General features: G+C 40.5%; 1 protein-coding gene across 1 annotated transcript; it reads right to left on the minus strand.

Annotated features, from left to right (window-relative positions):
• Positions 1-8,960: 8,960 nt before the first annotated feature.
• On the minus strand, positions 8,961-24,396 carry SLC35E3 (solute carrier family 35, member E3). The gene is made up of 5 exons (XM_008585773.1): positions 23,755-24,396; positions 22,625-22,735; positions 18,413-18,571; positions 13,774-13,856; positions 8,961-9,216 (listed from the first exon to the last, which is right to left on the minus strand). Exons 1-5 carry the CDS (start codon positions 24,388-24,390, stop codon positions 9,030-9,032), a joined length of 1,176 nt encoding a protein of 391 aa, XP_008583995.1. The 5' UTR covers positions 24,391-24,396; the 3' UTR covers positions 8,961-9,029.
• Positions 24,397-25,197: the final 801 nt, after the last annotated feature.

Raw genomic sequence — 25,197 nt, forward strand, 5'->3', positions numbered from 1 at the left:
CATATAGGGATGGCCGGTTGGCTCACTGGGTGAGTGTGGTGCTGACAATACCAAGTCAAGGGTTAAGATCCCCTTACCGGTCATCTTTAAAAAAAAAAAAATGTTACTTTAGAAATAAAGTAACATTTTCACATTGATGCTCAGTTCCAAGACTTAAGCATGACCTTGAAATCATTGATTTTAGAAGTAAAGTAACATTTTCACATTGATGCTCAGTTCCAAGACTTAAGCATGACCTTGAAATCATTGGTGATAGTGCTTTTCTTTATCTACAGATTCAACTTGTAGCAGAACTGAGGGAACTACTGGGGATTAGGAGGTGACTGAATAGGTGCATGACTGTGGCTGAGGCATGGAGGCAACAGTCATGTGCCACATATCAACGTTTTGGTCCATGATGGACCACATATGTGACGGTGGTCCTATCAGATTATAATGAAGCTGAAAATTTACTTTTCTTTGTTAAGGTATGCTTTAGATGCACAAATACGGTTGTATTACAATTGCCTACAATATTCAGTACAATAGCATGCTATATAGGTTTGTAGCCTAGAAGCCATAGGCTAGACCACATAGCCTAGGTGTTAAGTAAGCAATACCATCTAGGTTTGTGTAAGTACACTCTATGATGTTCACACAGCTCTGAAGTAGCACAACAACACATTTCTCAGAACGTTATCCCCATCGTTAAGTAACACATAACTGTACTAGGTAACTGGGGATGACCAAAGTCAGGGATTACAGAGTCCAGAAGCGGGCAATGTAGGCCACCTCTCACTTGGTTGGAAAGTTTGCTCCTGGTTGGAACTGGCTTATTCACCCCACCTCCAGGTTCAGACTCCCTCAGTGGGTCCACATGCCAACAGACCACTGCCTCTGTCCCACATACCCTCCTTCCTGGGCTTCGGTGCTGTATGGAATGGAAGGATGGCTGGGGTCAGGCTAGCTACTAGTCTATTTATGTTTTTGACCAGCTTCATTGAGTTGTTACTTCCTGGGTTATAAAGTCTAACAGAGCAAATCCTCCATTCTTGCCCCTTTATGCCCCCAAATGCTCACTGGCATGCTTGTAGCTGCAAGTAATAAGTTAAAGTTGCTTAACCAAATGGTGTTTACTTTTTACCTAGAACAAGAAGTCTGGAGATAGGCATCTGATGGCATTGCTTCAGCAGCTCAACACTTTCATATCAGGTTCTCTTCACCTCTGCTTTACAGACATAAGCTGATTAGCACAACCCTAGACATTAACAGCTACATTCAGGGCAGGATGGAAGCAGGAACAGGCGGTACCAGCCACATCCCTGCCTTTTATCAGGAAAGCAAAAACTTCTCCAGAAATCCTCAGCAGACTTCCAATTATGTTTCACTGGTGAGGTGTTATATATGACCACACCTAATGACGAGGGAACAAGGTAAAAGGAGAACTTAGCATTCCCAGCCTCTGGAGCAGAGGTGAACGAATAGGAATGGGTGTTTCGTTAGGAAACCAACTATGCCTTACAGCATTTTTGCTTTTTTTGTGTGCATGGTTTCTTTCTTTTTATGTTTATTTTGGACTAAGTAATACATTCACATAGTTTAAAATGTAAAGAATACAAAATAGAATGCAATGCAAAGTCTGTTAGGAAACCAACTATGCCTTACAGCATTTTTGCTTTTTTTGTGTGCATGGTTTCTTTCTTTTTATGTTTATTTTGGACCAAGTAATACATTCACATAGTTTAAAATGTAAAGAATACAAAATAGAATGCAATGCAAAGTCTTCTTCCCACCCATCCTCCCAGTATGCCATTGTCAGTGTTGTTTCTTTTTTTGTTGTTGTTGCTCAGCTTTGGCAGCTGGCCCGTACTGTTATCAGCATTATGCTCTAACCAAGTGAGCTAACCGGATAGTCCTGTTATCAGTTTCTTACGTATCTTCCAGAGATGCTTTTATGTACATTCAAGCAAATACATATTCTCTTTCACCCTTTTTACACATGGTACTATACAATACACTGTTCAGCATCTTTGTTTTTTTCATTTCACAATACATCTTGGAGATTATTCTATGTCAGCAAAACATTTTATTTTTTTACAGCTACATAGTATTCCATTGTATGAATGATGTGCCATATTTTATTTAACTATTGATGAACCATTAGGTTGTTTCCACTCGTATGGTATTAAGAAATGCTGCAACAAATAACCCTGTACTCATTTTTCAAAGTTTCTTTTCAGACATTTTCATGGGATCTGGAAGGCTTAAAGTAACATATATTTTAACACTGACCAATTTACATGTTAACCTACACACATCACACTCAGAGGAAGATGATTTAAGAGTTATCGTTTATTTTCTATTAGTCAGATCAATGCACAGTAAATTATTTGTGTTATATGCCCTCTTCAAAGCCAGACATTGTATTTTATTTATTTATTTGGTGGGTGGCTGGTTCAGAGATCTGAATCTGTGACCTTGGTTTTACAAGGTTGTGCTCTAACCAACTGAGCTAACTGGCCAGTCTCAGATATTGCATTTTAAAGCTTCTAGTGCAAAGGCCTATCTAGCCTTAAAGATTCTGGTTGCACCATGTGCAATTCTCCATGTGGGTCTGCAGCAGAAAGCCAAAGGTGATGTGATCTCTGGTACCTCCATCCAAGATGCTGCACTTGTTGGCTAGATCGGTAAAAAGCAATTTCGGGAGACACTTCTTTGAATTAGTTCATTTGTTCAAATCAATGTTGACTGAGTACCTACAGTGAGCCAGGTGCTGAGTTGGACCCGAGGTCACACAGCAAGTTAGTGGCAGAGCTAAGACTAGCTTAGGCTTCCTGATTTCCAACCCAATGTTCTTTTTCAGGAATCAGGCTGCCTCTCAAAAAGGCTCAGTCCTTCTAGCCGGAATCAGCTCCTGTCCACTGACTGCACTGTGCACCCATCTCTCTTAGCACTTCCTTACGGAGCCACTTCATTAAAACTGAAGCTGGCCCATTGCTTTTCCCCTATATAATTGTTAAATTGCTTTAAACATTACAATTCTAACAGATATGGTCAATGAATCACTCCATAATTCTCTAAGAACTCCAATCCAAAAAGGCTAGTCTTGCTTTTAAAACCCAGGCAGAGAAAGACTTGGAGAGCCTGATCATTCCTTTAGGAATTAATTCCTAGTTTTGGAGATTCCAGTAGATCTCGACTGACTGATTTTGAGCCTCCCACCTACTGGGTTGAGGCACACCCGTCCCTTTCCTGCACCAAACTGTTCGCTCTAATTTTAAACTGAGAAAAGGGGAATTGAGAAAATAGGAAACTGACATTTTTGTGGGAGAATAAGACAAACAGGAAAAAGAAAATGACATGTGGTTGATACAGATCATTTGATTTAAAAAATATCTTATGGGTAATTAATAAAATTTTAAATTCAGAAATGCATAGTTCTGGTTGGTTACACAAATATGCGTGTTTGTTCTCTGGCATACATAGTATTTATGAGATATTTTTAGTTAACTAGAAAAATATGAATTACTATGGTTTGGGTGATGTGCTGTCTTCCTAATTAAAAAGAGCTAGCAAAAACATTCCCAAATACCCATACATGATTCAGTGAATTGGCAATAATTCATCTCCTAATGATTTCATATAAAGTATAAAGCAACTTTGATAAACCAGAAGAAATCATGTCTTCTAACATAACAAAGTAATATGAAAATAAATCACATTTAATGTTTTGCATACACGTTTTCTTTTTTGGGGGGAGGGAAGGGGGCTGGCTGGTAAGGGGACGTGAACCCTTGACAGTGGTGTTATAAGACCACACCCTAATCAGCTGAGCTATCTGGTCAGCCGTTTTGCATAAACTTTCTAAAAACAGAATCTGTGAGTAAAGAAATGCACATGAATGAGGAGATAGATCTTATAAGGGCCAAACAAAATCTAACTAATTTAATCAAATCTGTTAATATAAGCAAATGAGAAAATATAATTTTAATCTGAAAAAGCAGCATCAGGGAATTTCAGAGCTGGAAGTTCCCTTGGAAATCATCTGGATTGAGGCCCTTGTTTTATAGACGAAGAAACTGGGAAGTAAGAGTCTAGCAACTTGACCAAAGGCTTGCCAATGGCTGTGCTAGTTAACAGCAGAGTCAGGACTGGGAGTCACAACCCTGATGTCAAAGCGGGACCTGTTCCCTTGTGCCACACTAGCTTCCAGACTGAGACTAGCCTTTTTCTTGGCAGGTTCTTCCTTCCCTCTTTTAAAATAAACCCAATTTTTTTTGTCTACTAACTTGACCTCTCAGCAATATTGTCATTTGTCCACCTCTCTCTCCCATTCTATCATTGTCCCTGTTTTCCTCCCACCTCTTTGACTGTTCCTTCTCGGTTTCCTTTACAGAATTACTTTCCTCTGCCATTACGTGCTGGAGATCCTCAGGGTTCATTTCAGTTGTAGACTGTCTTTTGGCTTTATGCTATCTTCTCAGGCAAGCTCATGCTGGTCTGTGTTTTCATCTCTATCAGATGTACCCCAATAACTCCCCAAGTTTTATCTCCACTCCAACTCAAAAACTTCCTGAGTTCTAGACCTCTATATCTGATTATGTGATTAACATCTTTAATTGGATGTCTCAATATCAAGATGGCCTTGTATGTATTCAGTCTTCCTCCTTCCCACCCCACTCCCAACACAGTCCCCTTCTGCTGTTTCCTGTCTCAGAGCAGTACCAATTCCCTATCAAGCTGTGCAAACCAGGCACCTTTGAAGAGAGACGTCCTCTTCTTTTTCCAGTCTCCATTGGTGACTCTCCTTGTGTCAATGCAGTTGAGTGTCTGGTGGGCTGCCTACATGGAGGCTGTGGCTACTGCTGTGGCATTGAGCCGCTTTTGTGGCAACCATGGCTGTGGCAGTGGCTTTAGTGTGCCATCCACACAAAATGGTGTTTTCAGCATGCTCTCTTGCCTGCTTCTGAGCAGAGAGGGCGGCTGCCCTCAGCTCCTGCCTAGCACATTGGATGGTGCTGTCTTGCCTGCTTCTGAGCAGAGGGCCAAATCAGGCACCTGGGTGTCATTTTTGACTTCACCCCTTCCCACGCCCTCCATTTCCAATCCATCTCCAGTTGATGGAGTTTGGATGTGCTGCCCCCTCCGAAACTCATGTGGAAATTTGATCTCTAATGTGGCAGTGTTGGAAACTGATTGAGTCATGGGGGCAGATCCCTCATGAATGGATTAATGCTCTCCCTGGGGGAGGAGGGATTAATGAGTGAGTTCTCGCTCTATTAGTTCCCGCGAGAGCTCGTTGCTTAAAAAGACCCTGGCTCCTCTCTCTCTCTCTTGCTTCCTCTCGCCATGTGATCTGCTTGTACTGACCGGCTGCCTGCCACTGTCTGCCATGAGTAGAAGCAGCCTGAGGCCCGTGCCAGATGCAGCTGTCCCAGAATCGTAAGCCAAATAAACCTCTCTTCTTTATAAATTACCCAGTCTCAGGTAATTCTGTTATAGCAACACAAACGGATTAATACACCAGTCGAGTCCATCTACTAAATTCTCTTGAATATATTCACTTATTTCACCACCACTACCCTTTTAAGCTACCACCATCTCTTACTCCAGTTGTCTCCCTACTGGTCTCCTAGCATCTCACTGGTTCTTCTCCACTTATTTCAAAACAAGGTGGTTGACTATGACAAAGCTCACAACACTCCTCCTTGCTCTTACTAAAGATTCTTAGCATAGCCTGCAGGTATTCTATGGTCTGAGGCCTGCCCACCACTCCAGGCTCATGTCATACCATATCTCCCTACCCCCAAATTTAGTCTCTAGACTCCATCCTTTTTGCAGTCCTTTAAACTCATCATGATTTCTCCAACAAATGGGCCTTTATAGGTGCAATTCCCTCTTTCGAGAATGCAATTCCCTCCCTTTTCCTAGCTAACTTCTATATATCCATATTTTAGCTCAGTCAACCTTTCTTCACAGACACCCTCCCTAACTGCCAAGCTTGGGCCAGATTCTTTTGTTATATGCTCTCAGAGAACTATGTTCCCTGTAGCATTTATCTGAGTTTGTAACAATAAACTCCCTTTGTTTTTGTTTAATTGGTGCCTATCACTTCTGTTAGACAAATGCTCCTTAAGATCATAGGGAACATAGGACTGTCTGCATAAAAGGATTGTCTTTATAGCCATGGTGCCTGGCACATAGTACATCCTCAACAAATCTTTGTTAGAGTTAATGAAATTATCATTGTATCCATGATATTAGCAGAGATAATCCAGTTTAAGTCTGGGAACAGAAATACAAAAACAGCTTTATTAAAGCTGGTCTCCATTCTTTTAATCAGACTTTCACTTTTGGCGATTCTGCATATTCATTCACCCAACAACTATTTACCAATGGAGGGAACGTGCAATGCTTCATTAATGCCGCTGCTTTGAAATAAATTTTTAAAAAGATAAGACATTAATGGTTTTAAAAGAGCGAGGTTAAAGAAATATAAAAAATGAAACAGGAGAAAGCTTGCTTCATTTCAGAGAAATATTTCTCCTTTATGTGATTTTAAAGGGAGCTGGAATTCTCCTTCATGAGATTCTGCACATTTGGGAGCTGGACAAGCCAGCACTACCATGCATGTACATACAGATGCTATCCTTCCACTGGCTCTAATACACGATACACAAGCCAAAGCAAGAGGTTTTCTTTATTTTTAATAGGCAAAATAATAGTCATTTAACACAGGATAAAAAAATAAGTCCAGTTACACTGGTAACAAAAGGACAGCATGGCCAGCTGCCAAAAACAAAAACAAAAAAAGTTAAAAAAAAAAAAAGGACAGCATGTTTTCTTCCAACACACTGAACATGGTTTGTCTGTGTGCTTGGTCCTGGTCATCCGGCAGATTTTTTTCCAAGAATTTTCTTTCCAGTGGGATGATTGTTTTCAGGGCAAAAAAAGAAGTTTATCAGACTCTAGTTGTACTACATACTTCAGTACATACTTTATTCCTTTATATACATGGGCCCCCACCTTGTCTTGCTCTGACCTTCCCACTGCATTCCTATTGTCATATTTATCTTTACACCCCCCTGCCACCAAGTTTTGTTTACAGTTAAGAATTTGTACATGGCACAAATCAACCCGCTGTTCTCAGTGCACAGAAGTCAAATAATCCTCACTGTGCTGAAACACTTTTCTCCAGCTTTTTCAGAGAAAATTTTATATTCATTTAAACATACACAGAAAATGTTTCTTAAACAAGTGTAATACTCGAGGCTTATCTGGTAAAAATAAACTGATCCATACTTCTTAGCACAATAAAATATATCTTTGTAAACTGAGAAGAACCAAAGAATATTTAAAACAAAACCAGGAAACCACAAATACTAATTACAGAACAGACTGACAAATTGAAACTCTTCAAAGTAGATTTTCAGTGAGGTTTTACATTTCAAACAAGCCAGGGAAAAAAATTCTAAAAATCCAAAACAGGTGTGCGTGTGTATACTTTTTTTTATTGTGGTGAAAAACACAACATAAAATTACCATCATTTACATGAAAGGTGTGTTTTGTACACATAGCTGTTTGTCCTCTTAAGAGTTGTTTTCTCCCTTAAAGTTTATAAATAACATTTAGAAAAAGATTTACTACAATAGGAATGATCTGTCTCAGTCAATTTATAAGATCATCAACAACTGCTTTTAATGTTCAAATGTCAAGAAGGTGGGAGGCAGAAATACATTTTGCAATTGAATATGTGGCACTGTATTTCTTTAAGTAAAAATGATGTATTTCCTCTTATAACTCAATTTTTTTAAATTGCCCCTTTAAAAACTCATGAAAATAGTTAAATATTAACTATTTTTCTATTTCTCTTTCAAATCTTCCCTTATACTTTCACCAAGTTTCTGCCTAGTGTTTGGACAGCTTTTGCACTGACTTCCCACACTAGTTTCCCTCGGCCACTTCAGATAGGCTGGACGTAGTTCACTCCAAATCCTTCAGTGCCACAGAAAGCTCCACACATGCCTCAAATATAGCAGGGAAGGAGTGGTAGCAGGAGGTGGTAATTAAGAAATTACCAATATGTAATGCTCAGAATGGCCGGAATAGCAGTTACCAGGCTAAGCAAACCTGGTCAAGTCCATCTACAGTCTTTTCTGTGAGCCATTTAAACATGGGGCTATTTTGTTTTTTAACTTCACATATAGCTTCTATGGTTCACTGAAAGCATAAAAATAAGACCTATAAAAGCTGTAGTTTTTTCTTTTTTATAACATATGACTTCTTACATCAATTTTCTACTAGAAAAACAGTACTTTTAGAACCGGATTTTGTGTTATGGTCATCTTGTCTATGATACTTCATGAATTCATTTCTACAAATAATCAGAAAGTTAAACTAAATCAACTAAAATAGAAATACTATAGCTAAATTCTGACGTGAACACTCTGATCAAAATTATAATTAATCTTACATTGGGAAACAACCTACTAGCGAGCAGAGGAATCCCATATGTGTCCTTTCTTAGAATATGAACACTGAAGGGCCGGCCCCGTGGCGCACTTGGGAGAGTGCAGCGCTAGGGTGCGCAGCGGCACTCCCGCCGCGGGGTTCAGATCCTATATAGGGTTGACCGGTGTGCTCACTGGCTGAGCGTGGTGCGGACGACACCAAGCCAAGAGTTGCGATCCCCTTACCGATCACAAAAAAAAAAAAATTGAACACTGAAAACCCACAACACATTTGTGGTATAGTAGTACTAATTCCTTTGTCATTATTACAGAACATTAAATTTTGTGTAACCAAACCATCCTATATAATTCACACAATCATCTTTGAAAAGAGGAACCATTTTGGTTTTAGAGAAATGTTTTTTTTTTTTTAAAAAGGACAAAAAAAGTCATTTATCAACAACATTCTCTTTGCGTTATTTCTTGCAAATCATTCAATGAATTTTGCACTTTAATTTTTTTTTTTTTTAAATAATGAGCACACTTATCAACACTTTTTATCTTCTTGGGGCAACTTTCTTTTCTCCACAGAAACCTTATTAAGGACGTTGTACCAGTTTACTCTTACTTCCTTCCTGTTCACTAAGTTTAAAGTGGGTATATGCGAGAATGCCAAATAATGTACATAAAATGCCAAGAGCCTGATTAATTGATAGTGGATCCTTAAATAAAACGTATCCACCAAATAAAGTAATGCAGAACTTGAAGTGTCCAAACATGTTATACCTGAGGTTTTTGGTTAAGGATAAAAGGATAACAAGCTACATGTTACATTTACACATTCACACGCGCACGTGTGCAAAGCAAAGGCTTCCTGTGCCTGGAAAGAACTGCATGAAATAGACTGAACGGCAGCCCTCCCCACCTAAAGAACAACAGAAACTTCAGTGAAGTGCTGAGGCAATCCTAGTTTCTTCAGGGAGGTTTTAGTGATTAGTCAGAGAGAAGACTGCCTCAACTCTTCCGGTTGACCTCTCCAAAGAAAAGAAAGGGTTATGATATAAAGTTAGAAAGAAATTCAGAACAAGGTACAGAGAATATATTCTACAGCAATTTATTATGTTGTATGGTGGCATTTCTAATAAACATTCCTTGTTATGTAAGGTGACATGGATAAGGCACAAGAGGACTGACTCAATGTAAACATATCCAGTATGCTCAAGTTTAGGAGGAAAAGGGGAGAAAGGGAGAGGGAGCAATCTGAGTACACCTACACGCCAGGCACTACGGCAGGTGCTTACGCAACACCATCTTACTGAAGCATCACATCGGCCCTCACTGCTCTTTTCACTGCACTCTCGCCCATTTCCAGATGCAGAGGCTCAGGCATTTTTAAGTAACTTGCCCCAGATCACAGAGTTCTTAAGTGGCAGAGATGGAGTCCAATCACAGATGGGTCTATTTAACTTCAAAGTCCATGCTCTAATCTAGTATATTTCCAGTAACTCACAGCTGGATTAAAGTTTTTCCAAATCACTGTTTATTTAAAAGACAAACTAAACATGTACACACACAATACAGAGTTCCTTTAAAAATTATTTCTTATCCTATTTTAAATGTAATTACTTTTTCCATATAGATTAGTACTTTATTGTTCCTCAGATGTATGATATGCTCCTGTGTACTCTTCCTAATATCACTCTGTGCCTTGGTTTCCTCATCTGTAAAAGGGGCAACAATATAGCACCTACCTCACAGGGTTCAAGATTAAATAAGTTAATATATGTAAAGCTTTTAGCATATAGTAAGCACCATAGGTGTTAGCTATAGTAATAGTTATCAATAGCAGTACTTACATATAATAAACATTTGCTAGGTGCTTGACACATTTTCTCAAACACAACAATCCAACATTGCAGATATTATTTCTCCCATTTTATAAGCGATCCGAGTAGACTCTGAGAGCTCCTGCAATTGGCTCAGGCCCACAGGTAGTGGCAGAGCTGGGTGTTCACACCTGATCTGCCTGACCTCGGAGCCCAGGCTCTTTCCTCTGTTCTGAGCAAGCAGCCTGGAAACCTCAGGAGAGCACAGGCTGTGTCACGGGGATACCTGTGTTGGCTCGATCTGATGGAAGTGATTTCCTGAGATACAGAGGATCTCCCCCAGGATACTAAGAGCCTAGTAAAACATGCTTTATTTTCAATTATGAGCTATCTTCAAGTGCCCTGGTTCTAACACTTTAGCTTTACGTTTCTTTACTCCTCAGCCTATCTTTTAAGTAGTTCACGATCTTTGAAGGATTTTTATACTAGAGGGAAGGCAAATTTAAAGAAACTCTTCAGTGAATCCTTTTGTATATTTTAAAAAAAAGAAAAATAGCAGTCTATACTTGGTATTTCTAACTCCTCTGTCCAGTTCTCCACTCTGCTCCAATCAGGTTGTCGCTCCAATTCTCAGAATGTTCTCGTAAGAACCATCAGCGCCTTCCACTTCACTTAGCCCCTTCATCTGTTGCCAATATTCCTCACACCGACCTGCAGCACATGACACAGCTGATTTCCTCTTCCTCCTCGCTTGGATTCTCCTCCAGTCTCCTCCTTCCTTCCACCTCGCATTGCTCCTTCTTGACCTCTTCCACCTAGTTTCTCTCATCTCTAATTGTAAACACTAAAGAGACCCAGCACTCAATCTTTAGACATCTTGTCTTCATCTGCTTGTTTGCTTGCTAACCTCAACCAGTCTCACCACTTTAAATACATCTGCACTACTGACTCTCTGAAGTATCTCCAGCTGAGAACTCGCCCCTGAATTCTCAGACTTGTTTATCCAAAACCAAGCACCTGATCTTCCTCCTGACTCCCAAACCTCCTTCAGGCTGTCCTATCATAGTTGACTGCAACTCCACTCTACCAGGTGCTCATGCCAAAAGCCAAACGAGTCAACCTTGTTTCCCCTCTTATTTCCCACATCCAACTGTTCAGCAAAACCTGCTAGCTCTACTTGGAAATATAGCCAGAACCCAATCACTTCTCACTGTATCCACTGCTACCATTCTGGTAACAAACCACTATTATTTCTAAATTAGAATATTGCAGTGGTCTCCTGACGGTTTCCCTTCTTCTCTTGCCTCTTTTAGTTGTTCTCAACAGGGTGATTATGCCACGTGGGCAATGTCTGGAGACATTTCTGGTTGTCACAACTGGGGAAGGGAGTTCTGCTGGCACCTAGTGGCAGAGGCCACCCATGCTGCTACGCATCCAAGGATGTACACAACAGGCCCCCGCAACAAAGAACTGTCCTGCCCAAAAGGCCAACAGCATTGAGAAATCCCGCTTTAGTCTATTCTCAACACAGTAGCCCTGAGTGAACCTAGTAGAATATAAGTAAAGTTATGTTGCTTCTCTGCTCAAAATTCTAATAGCCTCCCATCTCACTCACAGTAGCAGTCCTTATGTAAAACTGTACTCAGTCTGATTCCTGTTACCGCTCAGAGTCTACTGCATTCCCTCCTCTGCTCATCCTGTCCAACCACACAGGCTTCCTTGTTCCTGATTCTTCTCTCCCAATCTGCATGGAGCAACTCCATTTCCTTCAGGTCTTTACTCCAAAGTCATCGTTCTGTTGAGGCCATCCTGACTACCCTATCTAAAACTTCAACCTTGTCCCCAACCTTTCACATCCTCTTCCCTGTTTTATTTTTTCTTCTTGACACTTAACACTATCCAACACTGCATATGTACATTTAAATTTTTTTCTTTCTTATAGCCTGTCTTCCTCACCAGAATTTAAGCCTGTGAGGGCAAAGATTTTTGTCTATTTGGTTTACTACTGTATCCCCCAGTGCCTGACATATAGTAGATGTTCAGTATATATTTATTAAACCAATGAATGGTTTATAGAAGGTATTTGATAAGTATCTGTTGAATGAACAACTGTTTTTAATCAGAGAACATACTTAGATACCTTCATTTGGTAGCATGGTGCACAAGTTCTGGGACCAGACTGCAAGGGTTCAAGTCTGAATGTCACACTTAGCTGTGTGGCCTTAAGTGAATTATTTAACCTCTCTATGCCTGCTTCCTCTTCTGTAAAAAAAAAAAAAAAAAAAAAAAAAATAGACTTTACCTCACAGAGCTGCTGCGAGAATGAAATTAAATAATACACACACAATGTTTCTAACATTACCCAGCACAAAATAAATATTTATTTTTATTTTTTGCGGCTGGTCAGTATAGGGATCTGAACCCTTAACATTGGTGTTACCAGCACCACGTTCTAACCAACTCGGCTAACCAGCCAGCCTGTAATAAACATTTATTGTGTTGATTTTTTAAAAAATTATCATTACGGGCCGGCCCGGTGGCACACTGGATAAGTGCGCTGCTTGGGAAGCCTGGCGGCGCTCCCGCCCGAGGGTTCGGATCCCACATACAGACCGGTTCCCGCTCACTGGCTGAGCGAGGCGCGGGAGCAGCACCGAGGGTTGCAATCCCGTTGCCGGTCCCCGGTCCGGTGCGGGGGCAACACTGAGGGTTGCGATCCGTTGCCGGACACGGAAAAAGACAAAAAAAAAAAAAAAATTATCATTACTATGGTTATTTATTGAAAGTTGGCAAATATGCTACTTTTTTATTTTGTTGACATCTCAGTATTCACTCATTTATATAAGTCAGTACACTCTAATAAAATGTTAATGAACTACCTCTCTGATCTGGGGAAATCCATTCTTTGCATATGCCTAAGAGTAGGGGCAGAGTGAAATGCGAAGAGAAACAGAACGGCAAGCAGAATGGTGAAATGGGCAGTTGAGTTTGACCTTAAATATGACTTTGTTTCTTATTTTGAAATAATATTGAGAAAAACAGGCACACTCATATTCAGTTAAGCACAAAGACACACTCTGAAGTCAGAAGCCTGAAATTACTTCAGTGGTCTGAAATTATCCTTTGTTATTTGGATTAACCACACCTCTGCTTCATTACTATAGATAACTGAAAATTGGTTGAAAACTCAAAGCCTCCACCCCACTATTCATTAAACAAATATTTACTTAACCCTACTATCTGCAAGGAATGTTGCTACAAGTTAATTTTTATCAGGGTACAGGTCACCTATCACTTAAAATTCAAAAACACTCGATACAGAAAGCCAACTCATTTCCTCAATTCTTATTTCTTTAAAATTCTATAGATTCTAGTGTGGAAAAATACAGTAAAATTATGACTAAAAATAACTCACTCATTCAGGCCGTGCAACAGTTAGTGTGATACTCAGGCAATGAATGTGACAGTTTTGGAAAATATAAGACTATGCATCTGTAAGTTATTATGAAAAGGATACGTGACTGGTGAAGTGTTCCCAATGATCCAATAAATTGATAAGTTCACCATGAAAGCTATTACTCCAGATAGCAGCACCATAAGCTACGAAAAATCCAAAAGAATCATTAATGCAAAGCACTACAATCATAATCACCAAGTAAATATACATTTCATTAGGCATTTTTCAAAACTCAAATATCAACCATTAAAAATAAGATCAGAAGAAGAGAGAATCAATTTGAGAGACAGCAAGAGCAGAATAAACAGTGCTCAGAAATGCAATTTTGTCCACAAGGATCAGTGGAAAATTCTGCAGTAACATTCTATCTCTGAATGTGAATTTCCAGTTTCATTTTTCTTATTCATCTAAGGAAAAAATATTTTGTAATAATGTTTTACTAAAAAAGTAATATACATGCATTACAGAAATATCAGAAAATAAAGATAAGCAAAAAGAGTACATCAACCACCCATACCTGTTAACATCTCTGCATATATCCTTCCAGATCTTTTTTTATTGAAAAATTTGTTTTCTTATTTAAATTATTTTTATTCTTATTTAAATGAAATCAATAAGCATTCATTGGATAGCTACATATTTAGGCCAGGCCTTGTGAGGAACACAATATGTACAAAGTTCCTGTGCTCAAAGAGCTTAGAAACTATTTGAGAACATAAAAAAATCATGATAATAACAGCTTACACTTACATAACACTTATGTGCCAAGAACTGTTCTAAATGTTTTACATGTATTAACTCATTTAATCACCCATGAGGTAGGTGTAAAAATATTATTCCTTTTCACAGATGAGAAAAGAGATCACAGAGAAATCAAGTAATTTGCCTAGATCACACAGCTAGTAAGCAAGCGGCAGTGCTGAGATTTAAACCCAGACAGTCTGGTTCTGGAGTCCCCGCTCTTAACCCACTCTGCTGTGCTACCTCTCAATCACATGAAAGAAAAATACAAGAAATACAAGTTTTACAGCTCAGGCAATGATAAGAGAGTGAGTCTTGAATTCTACCTCATTGATAGGCAAACAAACGATAGGTTCTATATGAATTTCAAGGCAGGAGAGATCATTTGGGGTTGGGATAGAAAGAAGTCTTTGGATCTCAAAAATATGTTTAGATTTTAAAAAGAAGAGGAATAGGGTTCCAAGCAGAGGGAACATCACAGATAAAAATGTGGAGGCATGAAAGCACAAAGCTTGTTCACAGGACAGGGGATACACCAACTCGGTTGAGGAGGGGGGGACAAATGGGCTGTACTACTGTACACACACACAAAGTACTGTTCAAACTCACTCCACAATTTTATATAAAAAGTTATGAAATCATTTTCTATTTCTCAAGAGAATTTAAATAAAATGTTAGTTATGATTTAAATTATCAATAAGTTTAAGTTCTAAAGAATACATGACATATTTGAAGATACTTTGTCTCACATAGGTCTTAACAGGTTTGTTTTTTTTTGGCGGCTGACCAAAATGGGGATCTGAACCCTTGACCTTGGTGTTACAAGGCTGTGCTATAACCAACTGAGCCAACCAGCCAGCCTGGTTTTATCAGTTTTTACAGTCCAGCCATAAGAGAACCAGAGGATCTGTACCCTGGAGTAACACTTTATTTGATCTACAACAGTGAGGTCGGTTAAATATTCAACTAAGAAAAACTTGCTCCTTAAACATTTTAAAAACTGTTTCTAGAAATATATCTAAAATATAGCACTGTTAATTTTATTGAATTCACAGAATGTTACATACCTATTTCTTGATGACTTGGCACATAATTAAAAACACAATTACATGCTCTACTTTGAGTCAGTGATATCCCCTAGAGACACTAAGTAATGAAGGTGACTTTCCCTCATACTAAATGGCCTCACCCTGCTGACCTCTTAGTTTTTTTTGACTTTTTTTTATGGCCTATTGCTTTCCTTTTTTAAAAACCTGTCAGAGGGCTATGGTAGAAAGCCTCTTTCCTTCTAGTTTAAGATGTTTAAGCTGCAATGTTTTGGAGACCAGACAACCAAGATGGCTAGAAGTTTTGTAAAGTCAGAGGAAATATTACCCAAGAGATGGTCCAATGACTTCTATTTTAGAAAAGAAGAGTATATGAATCTGAAACAACTATTGGTCTATGCGGGCAGCATAGCTGTAGTGGATTGAATTATGTCCCCCCAAAACTCAGTGAAGCTTGACTTGTATCACCCATGTTTTATGTATTAGAAACTTAGCCCCCCACTGTGATTGTTAGTAGGAAATCCTATTATGGTAATGGAAAGGTGGGGCCTTGAAGAGGTGATCAGATTGTAGGACTGTGCAGTAGTGAATGGGTTAAAAATGGTGGTCAGGGGTGTGGTTCTGAGGGCTTCAAAAGAGGAGTGTCTGTCTTGCTCTCTGCTCGCTCTGCTTCCACTATCTTGCAATGTGAGACCCCTGGGTCACTGTCACCACCACCAGATGGACGGGTCAGGGGTTGTGGTTCTGAGGGCTTCGAAAGAGGAGTGTCTGTCTTGCTCTCTGCTCGCTCTGCTTCCACTATCTTGTAATGTGAGACCCCTGGGTCACTGTCACCACCACCAGATGGACTTTGGACTTCCCAGCCTCAGAAACTGTAAGCAATAAATTTCATTGTCTTTATAAATCACCCAGTTCCAGGTAATTTTGTTATAAGCAACAGAAATGGACTAATACAATAGCAGAGGGCTTTTGAATGACTTTGGAGCCAGAATGCATGGATTCTAATTTTGGCTTTGCTTATTAGCTGTAGGATCTCCGGCCAGTTACTTAACTCTCTGTATTTCAGTTTCCTTATCAGTAAAAATAGGGATAACAATAGTATCCTCCTAATAAAGTTAAAAGGAATAAATAATATTTGCAAAGTGCTTCAAATAGTGCCTGGAACGGAGTAAGGGCTGTATAAGTGTTTGATAACACCACCAACAAAAGACACATTCCCACTGACTGTGTTCCAAAGGTTATAGTGGGAAGCAGAAATTCCTGATAAGTAAGGTGTTATGGACTGAACATTTGTGTTCCCCCAAAACACATATGTTGAAATCCTAACCCCCAATGTGATGGTATTAGGAAGTGGGGCCCTTGGGAGGTGACTAGGTCATAAGGGTAGAGCCCTCATAAATGGAATTAGTGTCCTCATAGGAAGAGAGATAAGAGAGCTTTCTTCCCTTTCTTCCTGTCAGGTGAGGATACGACCAGAAGACTGCCACCTAGACCAGGAAGAGGGCCCTCGCCAGGAACCCAGCGATGCTGCACCCTGATCTCAGACTTCCAGCCTCCAGAACTGTGAGAAATAAACGTTTGCTGCTTAAGCCACCCAGTCCATGGTAGTTTTGTTATAGCAGCCTGAAGTAAGACACAGGTGGATTATACTTTCTAACTTAAAATGTTGCCAAAGTTCCCTGTACCAGACAGCTGTTAAAAAAAAAAAAAAAAAAAGTCCCCAAAGTACATAAACTTTTGATCTGCCAATTCCATTTCAGGACTCTATTCCATAGGCAAAAAACTATCAGTACATGGGGACACATGTACAACATGTTTATCACACCACTGTTCACAGTGGTCAATAACTGGGGAAAAAAGCGAATATCCAAAAGGTGTAATTGCAGACAACAAAAAGAATGATCTGGAGAGATTTTTATGAGATATTAAATGAAAAAAGCAAGATACAGAAAAGCAAGTGTAATATGATTCTACTTTTGTTAAAGAAACATATGTTTAATTTGTGTATATATGTGTGCAAGAGTGTGTTTGTGTGTATGCATGGAGAAAAATATGGAAGAACAAATACCAGAATGTTAACATGACCTACTTCAAGGGACACTTATGGGGTAATGGGATGCTGAAGTGCATATGGGTAGGGCTGGGTAAAAAAATGTGCAATAAAAACAGCATATATGGGGGCCGGCCCGTGGCTCACTTGGGAGAGTGCGGTGCTGATAACACCAAGGCCACGGGTTCGGATCCCATATAGGGATGGCCAGTTTGCTCACTGGCTGAGCGTGGTGCTGACAACACCACGTCAAAGATTAAGATCCCCTTACCGGTCATCTTTAAAAAAAAAAACAGCATATATGATATGATTCCATTATATAAAAGTATACACAGAGACATGCATGTGTATCTATGTCTGTACATAACAGAGATCCATGAAATGATCATCCCCAAAACTGTACAGGTGATTATCTTAGTATGGTAGGTTTCTAGGGGCCTTCACTTTGTTTAAATTTTTACATATGTTGAAAATCTATACAACGAGCATGTACTATTTATATTAAAAGAAAACCAATAAAACTATATTTTCCTTGATAAAAACAAAATTAAAATAAAATGCCCACATTATTTGTGGGTTATAGCTTGGCATTGACAGAACAGTAACCAGGCATGTGAAGACCTGAATTGTAGTCCTGGTTTTGCCACTGAGTCACGGTCTGACCCTAGACAAGTCCCTTCACCTTTCTGTGACTCAGTTTCTTCATCTAAAAAATAATCCTTACTTGGCCTTCCTTAAAGTATGATTATGAAGATTAAAAGTGAGAATGGATCTGAGATAGTGCTCTGAAAACTAAAAATTGCATTAACAATGGAGGGATTATTATGCTGTTTCTTAGACACCAAAACAAATTAGAACTTACCAAAGCAGAAACTGACCAGGGACCAAGTATTCCTCCCTCTCCAAACACTGGCTCAAAGAAGGGCACGGCGAACAGCAACATGGCAGACGACATCGGAGCCTGGTAGTACAGGAGCTGCATTGAGTTTACTTGCAATTCATGCTGTTTGGCTCCTACCCACTGAAAATTAGGAAATAAAACAAGTCAGGCACAAAAGAAATAGCATCACTTAATCAAAGATGCAACTCTAGCCACAAAGCTGGGAATGTGGGGTGCAGGCGGGGGGGGAGAGGAAATGCCTAATTATTCTATAAGATTTCAAAGATCAATAAGATATATGAATGCCTTTTAAGCACCTTGGATGAAAGGAGCTCTATAAATTCAATTTCTGATAATCTATTTTTTTCACAATTCCTTAGAAGGGGGAGAAAAATCCTCTCTTCCCTGCTGATCCTAGTAAATAAGGAGAAGTAAATACATATAAGGGCCCACGAGCATCAGGGATCTTGGGAAGATAAGGCAGGAATGGAAATTTAGGGGATAAGGAGGCATACAGATGCAGTGCCAGACTTCATTTCTTTCTAAAAATGGCCCAAAAAGGGGGAAGACTAGAAACGTGGGGCAGGTTAGAGATGGACAGATTGACTGGAATCTCAGTTATCCCAGGTGGCTGCCAATGTGCATGGCTCGAAAGGTATGTGGTCTTTTCAGTCCCTTTAGAAAACCCGATCGACAGAAGCAATTTTTTTCTCTACAGATGACTTTTCTGTGGGGAGTATCCCCCATCCCCCGCCAATGTACCCAGATACATTAGATAATCACAAACCCTAAAATACTGCATCATTCAGTAGAAACAACATCTCAAAACCTCAGATCCCCGTAGTCCACAAAATGCTTCACAAATATGACTGAAAAGGAGGCTTTGAAGAAAGCTTAATAGGATGACTGGAATAAGATGTGGCAAGAACAGCCAGGCTTTTGAATAACTTCTTTTAAATCCCTCTTTTTCCTGTAGGCCTGGGTATCCTTTTACATAAACTCTAAGTCTGTAGAAATTCACCAAGACAAAAATACAAGAGCAGGAAATGTGAACCATACTCCTGCAGCCTTAACTAAGCGTCTTCTGTGGCTATGAAGGACAAAGGATTGATTCTTCTGTCTGCTGTTCCTGGGGCACCGCAGAGAGCAAAGACGCATGCAGAGTGTATGCCGGCCCCTCCTCTCCTTTCCTGGCCTCCCTTGGTGGCTGCATGCCTCCGCCACAGAACTACCCAGAATGGAGGTGACTCTTGGACCTCCACTGTCCCTCACTGCAGTGCAGCTGCCGGCCCCTCCTCTCCTTTCCTGGCCTCCCTTGGTGGCTGCATGCCTCCGTCACAGAACTACCCAGAATGGAGGTGACTCTTGGACCTCCACTGTCCCTCACTGCAGTGCAGCCTGGCTTCTGCCCACCACCCCTCCAACGCTCTCCTAAAGGGCACCGTCACCTCTACTGGCCACATCCAAAGGACTCCCCTCGACCCTCTTCCTGCAGGACCTCTTTGCAGAAGCTGCAAATTTCTCTCAGAAGAGCCGGCCAGCTGGTTTGCTCTCTTCCTTCACAGGCTCCTTCACTTACTATTTTGAAGGTAGATGGCTGGCCTTCCTCTTTTATCTCCCTGCTGACATCTACAGATGACCTCCTCCCTGAGCATCCTTAGCCTCACACTGTCAACAGCTTCCCAGCCATTGTCACTTAGATAATCTGCAGAAAAACTGCTTAAAATCACGCTCATCACTTCCTTCCACAAATGAGCTCCTCTTGAGTCTCTCCAATAATCAATGGTATCATCTCCCCCAGGACCAGGCCCCTCACTTCATTCATTCTTACACTTAGTGTGGTCCTGCTAATTCCTCCTGCAAAAGGTCTCTGGAATATCCTTTTGCCTTTCCATGTCCACTGTCACTGCCCTGGCCCAGGCCCTTCCTATCTGCCCTTGAAGCACAGATGGCTTCCTAACTGCTTACCCCTCCTTCCTTCTTGTATCCACCCTTCATTGCCACCAGAGTTATTTTTCTTAAACACAGAGAATGATCAAGTCACTCCCCAACCTAAACTCCCTTCAGAATAAATACACCTTCCTTAGCTCCACTTTCAAGCCTCTGCCATCTGGTCTCACCCACTCCTCACCTCAGCCTAGTCTTTCCACAAAGAACCTAGTCTAGCCTCACCAAACAAATCAGGTTCTCCAAATATGCTCTGTACTTTCACACATATTGCAGGGAAAGACCTGCTATATTTCACTGCTGAGCAAACTCCTGTGCATCCTTCAATTTAAATTGTTTACTTTCCCCTAAAGTCTTACCTTACCACCCCTCTTGTAGAGCTGCCACTTCCTCCTTGGTGTTCCTCAGAACTTCCCTTGCACCCTGAGGTATACTACTGTGACTAGCTGTCCACGTGTGTTTCTAGAGTGTATTATAGCTGCTTTTCATCTTTGTATCCTCAAGGCCGAGCATAAAGCAGAAAAGATGTCTGCTGAATGAATGAGTCAACCATATTTATACAACTAAAGTAGTGTATTATAGCTGCTTTTCATCTTTGTATCCTCAAGGCTGAGCATAAAGCAGAAAAGATGTCTGCTGAATGAATGAGTCAACCATATTTATACAACTAAAGCTAATAGCTGATTGCTCATCTTTTAACTCCTTTTAATGTCCCCAGCAGCATAAGAAAAATAACTTAGAAACTATACCAGATACAATGAGCAGATACAATTTTCTTTAAAAGGAATGTTTTTCGAATATATCTATTCTGTAATAGTACTTTTACCATTTACTGATAATAGAAACTTTGCCCATTAATTAGTCTACAATCATTCCTTGGTCAATCTCATTTCAAATATCGACCTTAGGGATATAGAATCCTTTGATTCTAATCCATAGCAATTTTGAGACTTGTCTGAACAAAAATGGTCATATTGACATGGACAATGATGACTGTGAATTGAAATTATGTATAAAGAGTATAAGAAATTCTAATATTCAAACAAAAATTCTTGTTATATTTAACAAATATTTAACCCATACTATACAGAAAAAGGTGCATTTACAAAAAAGATAAACAGAAATGTTCACTTACTGTATCTAGTAACAAAATCTAAACTCACTGAAGTGCAGCCAAATATAATTTTTTTGAAGCACAAAGCTGAGCTTCCTCTTATCATTCTGAAGTAAAAGACAGAATATCATGGAGCCAAAAAACAGGACTGAGAGGGTGCTCCATCCTTTCATGCCACTGGTCTCTTCCTTTATTTAAACTGCTTCTCTGGCACTAAAAAATGTACTCAACTAAAGTTATTTTTTCATATCAATGTTTCTGGAATGATTACTACCAGAAAGGTTAAGATGCTAGGGCTATGTTACCGAACTTCTAACATTCCTAACAAGAATGCCTTACTTTATGACCAGTGGATGTTTGTGAAAAAAGTAAAATTGGTTACACAAATTGGCTGATTCCCCATGCAGGCACACCCAGAATTTCCAGACCAAGGTTTTCAGTATAGAGAGAATACTGTTTCACTGTACCCTACACGAAGTATTTTTCCCCACTACATAAGAAACAAAAAATATCTTTGTTGGGATTTTATGGTAATGACGTGAGTGAATCCATGAACATATTTTTAATGAATGCCTACTAGAGGCAAGGCACTGTGCTTGCACACCAAGTGAAACACCCGTTGCTAGAAAATACTCTACTGATGCAGACAAATTATTAAAAGCCAATATACAAGCTGTATAGCAGCTTATTTTTAAGCATATTTTTTGAAGCAAAAAAAGTCTATAAATCTGAAATTTTCCTTTCCTGTTCAAATTTCTGGAAGTGTATCCACTCCTTCACAGCAATGTTACAATTCAAAAGTAAATGATAAACACAAACAATGAACTTAGGAAGTAGAAAGTCTTACTACTCATTTTGTAAAGATTTCCCAGAAAATAATATAACTTCTCCCCAAACTCAGAGTGTTAAGCATGGGTATTATACACTTACAAACAGGTAGGTATTTGGTGAGCATCATACACCCACGTTTCTGTCTCCTTTCTTCTCTTCACCTTGAGTCAGACAATTTATGCAATTATGCCTTCTTCCCAACAGTCTATTGTCTCTATACTGTATTTTCTAAACCTTGGGATACAGCTTCAAAATTTATGAAATCTGCTAAAAAGGCACATAAAGAAAAAAAAATTACCAACCACTTGATAAAGGGATGTAACTAAAACACCAAGAGCAGCAAACACCATTCCAAGGAAATTAAACTTCACATCGTAATAAGAATTTAGGATTACACCTAAAGTTATAGGAATCTGCAAAGAAAAAGAGTAGATGTTGTTCAGATTAAATTCAAGAGACATAAATTTAGAATTCCTTTCACGGTGTCTTACAAGGCTAATCACAAACACATAACTGGAAAACAATGTACCTGTATACATGTTTCTTTTTTTCATTGGAGAAAACTGATTGTAAATCCTATTTCCTAAACGTGAAATAGAACAATTCATATAGAATTCATACAGAATCAATACATGATGTTCACATTTAATTCTATTTTAAATTTGGGGTAAAATGAGTCAATGCACTGCACTTTGCAAGCAAATACCACATGCATGCACAAGTGAATAAATGAACCCCCAAACAAGTGCCTAAACAGCATATGGACAGAGATAAATGACAAAAAAGCACTAAAATCTTAAATATTACAGATTACTAAGTACTGAAACTATTTTAGTCTATCTCTATTTAAAGATGCAAACACCTCTACACTATGTCTCTGCAGACATATTCTGAGACATATTTTATGGTAATCCTTCTCATGTTTATCATACATAGTTTACTTCCCCTTGGGGAGTAGGGCTGTTTTTCGGTTTGAGCTTTTGCAGACATTCTGTTTGATACCTTGGTTGCACCACCCAGTACAGTTTTCTCTCCTTACTAATCACAGCATTGAGAGATTTCCATCAAGGCTGGCCGGTTAGCTTACTTGGTTAGAGGGTGGTGCTGATAACACCACGGTTAAGGGTTTGGATCCCCATACCCACCAGCCTGCAAAAACAAACACCCCCCCCCCTCCAAATTCCAAGCGGTAGTTACTCAAACTCACACCAGCACAACTTTCCTGGTTAAGAGCCCAAAAGAGTGCCAGGATAGCTTTTTTCCCTTCCCCCAAATAAGCCTGAAGTTTACATGGTCAACTTGATTCATTTGTGGATTTCAAGATGATGGGAAAGAGCAAGGTTAAACAATGTGCATTCACAATTTCCGAGGAAAAAGCCGGTCCAGGAGGTGGGCGGTTAGAGACGCCCCTCGGGAAGCCGGAGCTACTCACCAGCGTGAGCTGTATTCTAATGGAGAAGCTTTTCTGGTAGCAGAAGGTCTGGATGGCTATGATCACCGGCGTGGTCATGGCCTTGGCCAGCTGATAGGTGCCTATGGTGTTGTTCTGCAGAGAGAGGTTAGTAAAGACTACAAAGCCACAGAAGCTGAGGGCCAGGAGGAGGAGCTTGGAAGGAGGCAGACTTTTGGGGGCGAAGATGTCCAGCTTCTGGCAGATGTACAAGCCCAACCAGGTGACCACGAAGTGCACCAAGGTCAGGCTCATATTGGGGAAGCCGTGGTGCACATAGATCCATTTGTTGAGAAACACGATACAGATGGACACCAGCAGGTTGAACAGGAGCCCGGCGGCGATTCGTCCTCTGCCCCTCACTCGGTCCGCTAGCGATGCCATGATCCCTGCCGCCGGCCCAGCGGCGACCCCCGCCAAGCCGGGGCCGTCCAGCCTCCGAGACGGGTGCCCGGCCTGTCTCCGGCCGTCCTTCCCCTCCACCGCCGCGTCCTCACAGGCGCTGGCCTTACGGTCCAGCTCGGGAGAAGCATGCACGGTTCGGATCCCGGATGAGCAACAGCCTCGCACACATGCTCCGCCGCCGCTCTTTGAGCTGGCGAAGACGCGGCAGCACATCTCGCGCCCCGCCCCATCCCCTCCCGGGGCCACGTGACTCGGGGCGCCAGCGCTTCCGCCCGAGCCGTCGGTTGAGAGGCCTCACCTGCGCAGGCGCGTTGGGCTCTGGGCGCGGAACGCTGCATCTTTGGTTCCTATTTCTTGGTTGCTTAACGGCGACCGATTGGGCCAGTCTGGGACTCCTGTCTTGATGTTTTATTATTTACTGTGTCTGTTGACTAGACCTGCTAGACAGCTTCTCTCAAGCTTGAGGAATGGGCTGTGCAGAGGCCGTTGGCCAATCTGACATCAGAGGCAGATGCTGGGCTAATACAGTCCTCGCCAGAGGGGAAAGCAGTGCTGATTGAAAGGACATTTTGAGACATTTTACTTAAAAAATTCAAACATACAGAAGAAGGGACAGTGAGTATGATGAACACTCATACACTTATAATGTAGATTTAACAGTATTTTGGCATATTTGCTTAAAATTTTCTTACATATTTTAAAGTAGTCTACAGATAGGCAAAAAAGTACATTTTCGGGCCGGCCCGGTGGCGCACTGCGCTAGTGCGCCGCTTGGGAAGTGCGGCGGCGCTCCCGTCGAGGGTTCGGATCCCACATACAGACCGGTTCCCGCTCACTGGCTGAGTGAGGTGCGGGGGCAACACTGAGGGTTGGGAACTGTTGCCGGACACGGAAAAAGACAAAAAAAAAAAAAAAAAAAAAAAAGTACGTTTTCCTGTATTACCAAAATACTATTTTCACTCCAAAGAGGCTTAGCAGTAATACCTTAATAGCATCAAATATCCAGCCCAAGTTCAAATT

Source organism: Galeopterus variegatus, unplaced genomic scaffold, assembly GCF_000696425.1.
Source record: "Galeopterus variegatus unplaced genomic scaffold, G_variegatus-3.0.2 Scaffold3704, whole genome shotgun sequence".
NCBI lineage: Eukaryota > Metazoa > Chordata > Mammalia > Dermoptera > Cynocephalidae > Galeopterus > Galeopterus variegatus.

Coding starts and splice junctions, on each gene's coding strand:
- SLC35E3 (XM_008585773.1), bottom strand. CDS start 24,390: ATGTGCTGCCGCGTCTTCGCCAGCTCAAAGAGCGGCGGCGGAGCATGT. Junction 22,736..23,754: donor TTAGAATACAGCTCACGCTG/GTGAGTAGCTCC, acceptor TTTTCTTTGCAG/ATTCCTATAACTTTAGGTGT. Junction 18,572..22,624: donor TTACATCCCTTTATCAAGTG/GTTGGTAATTTT, acceptor CCTAATTTTCAG/TGGGTAGGAGCCAAACAGCA.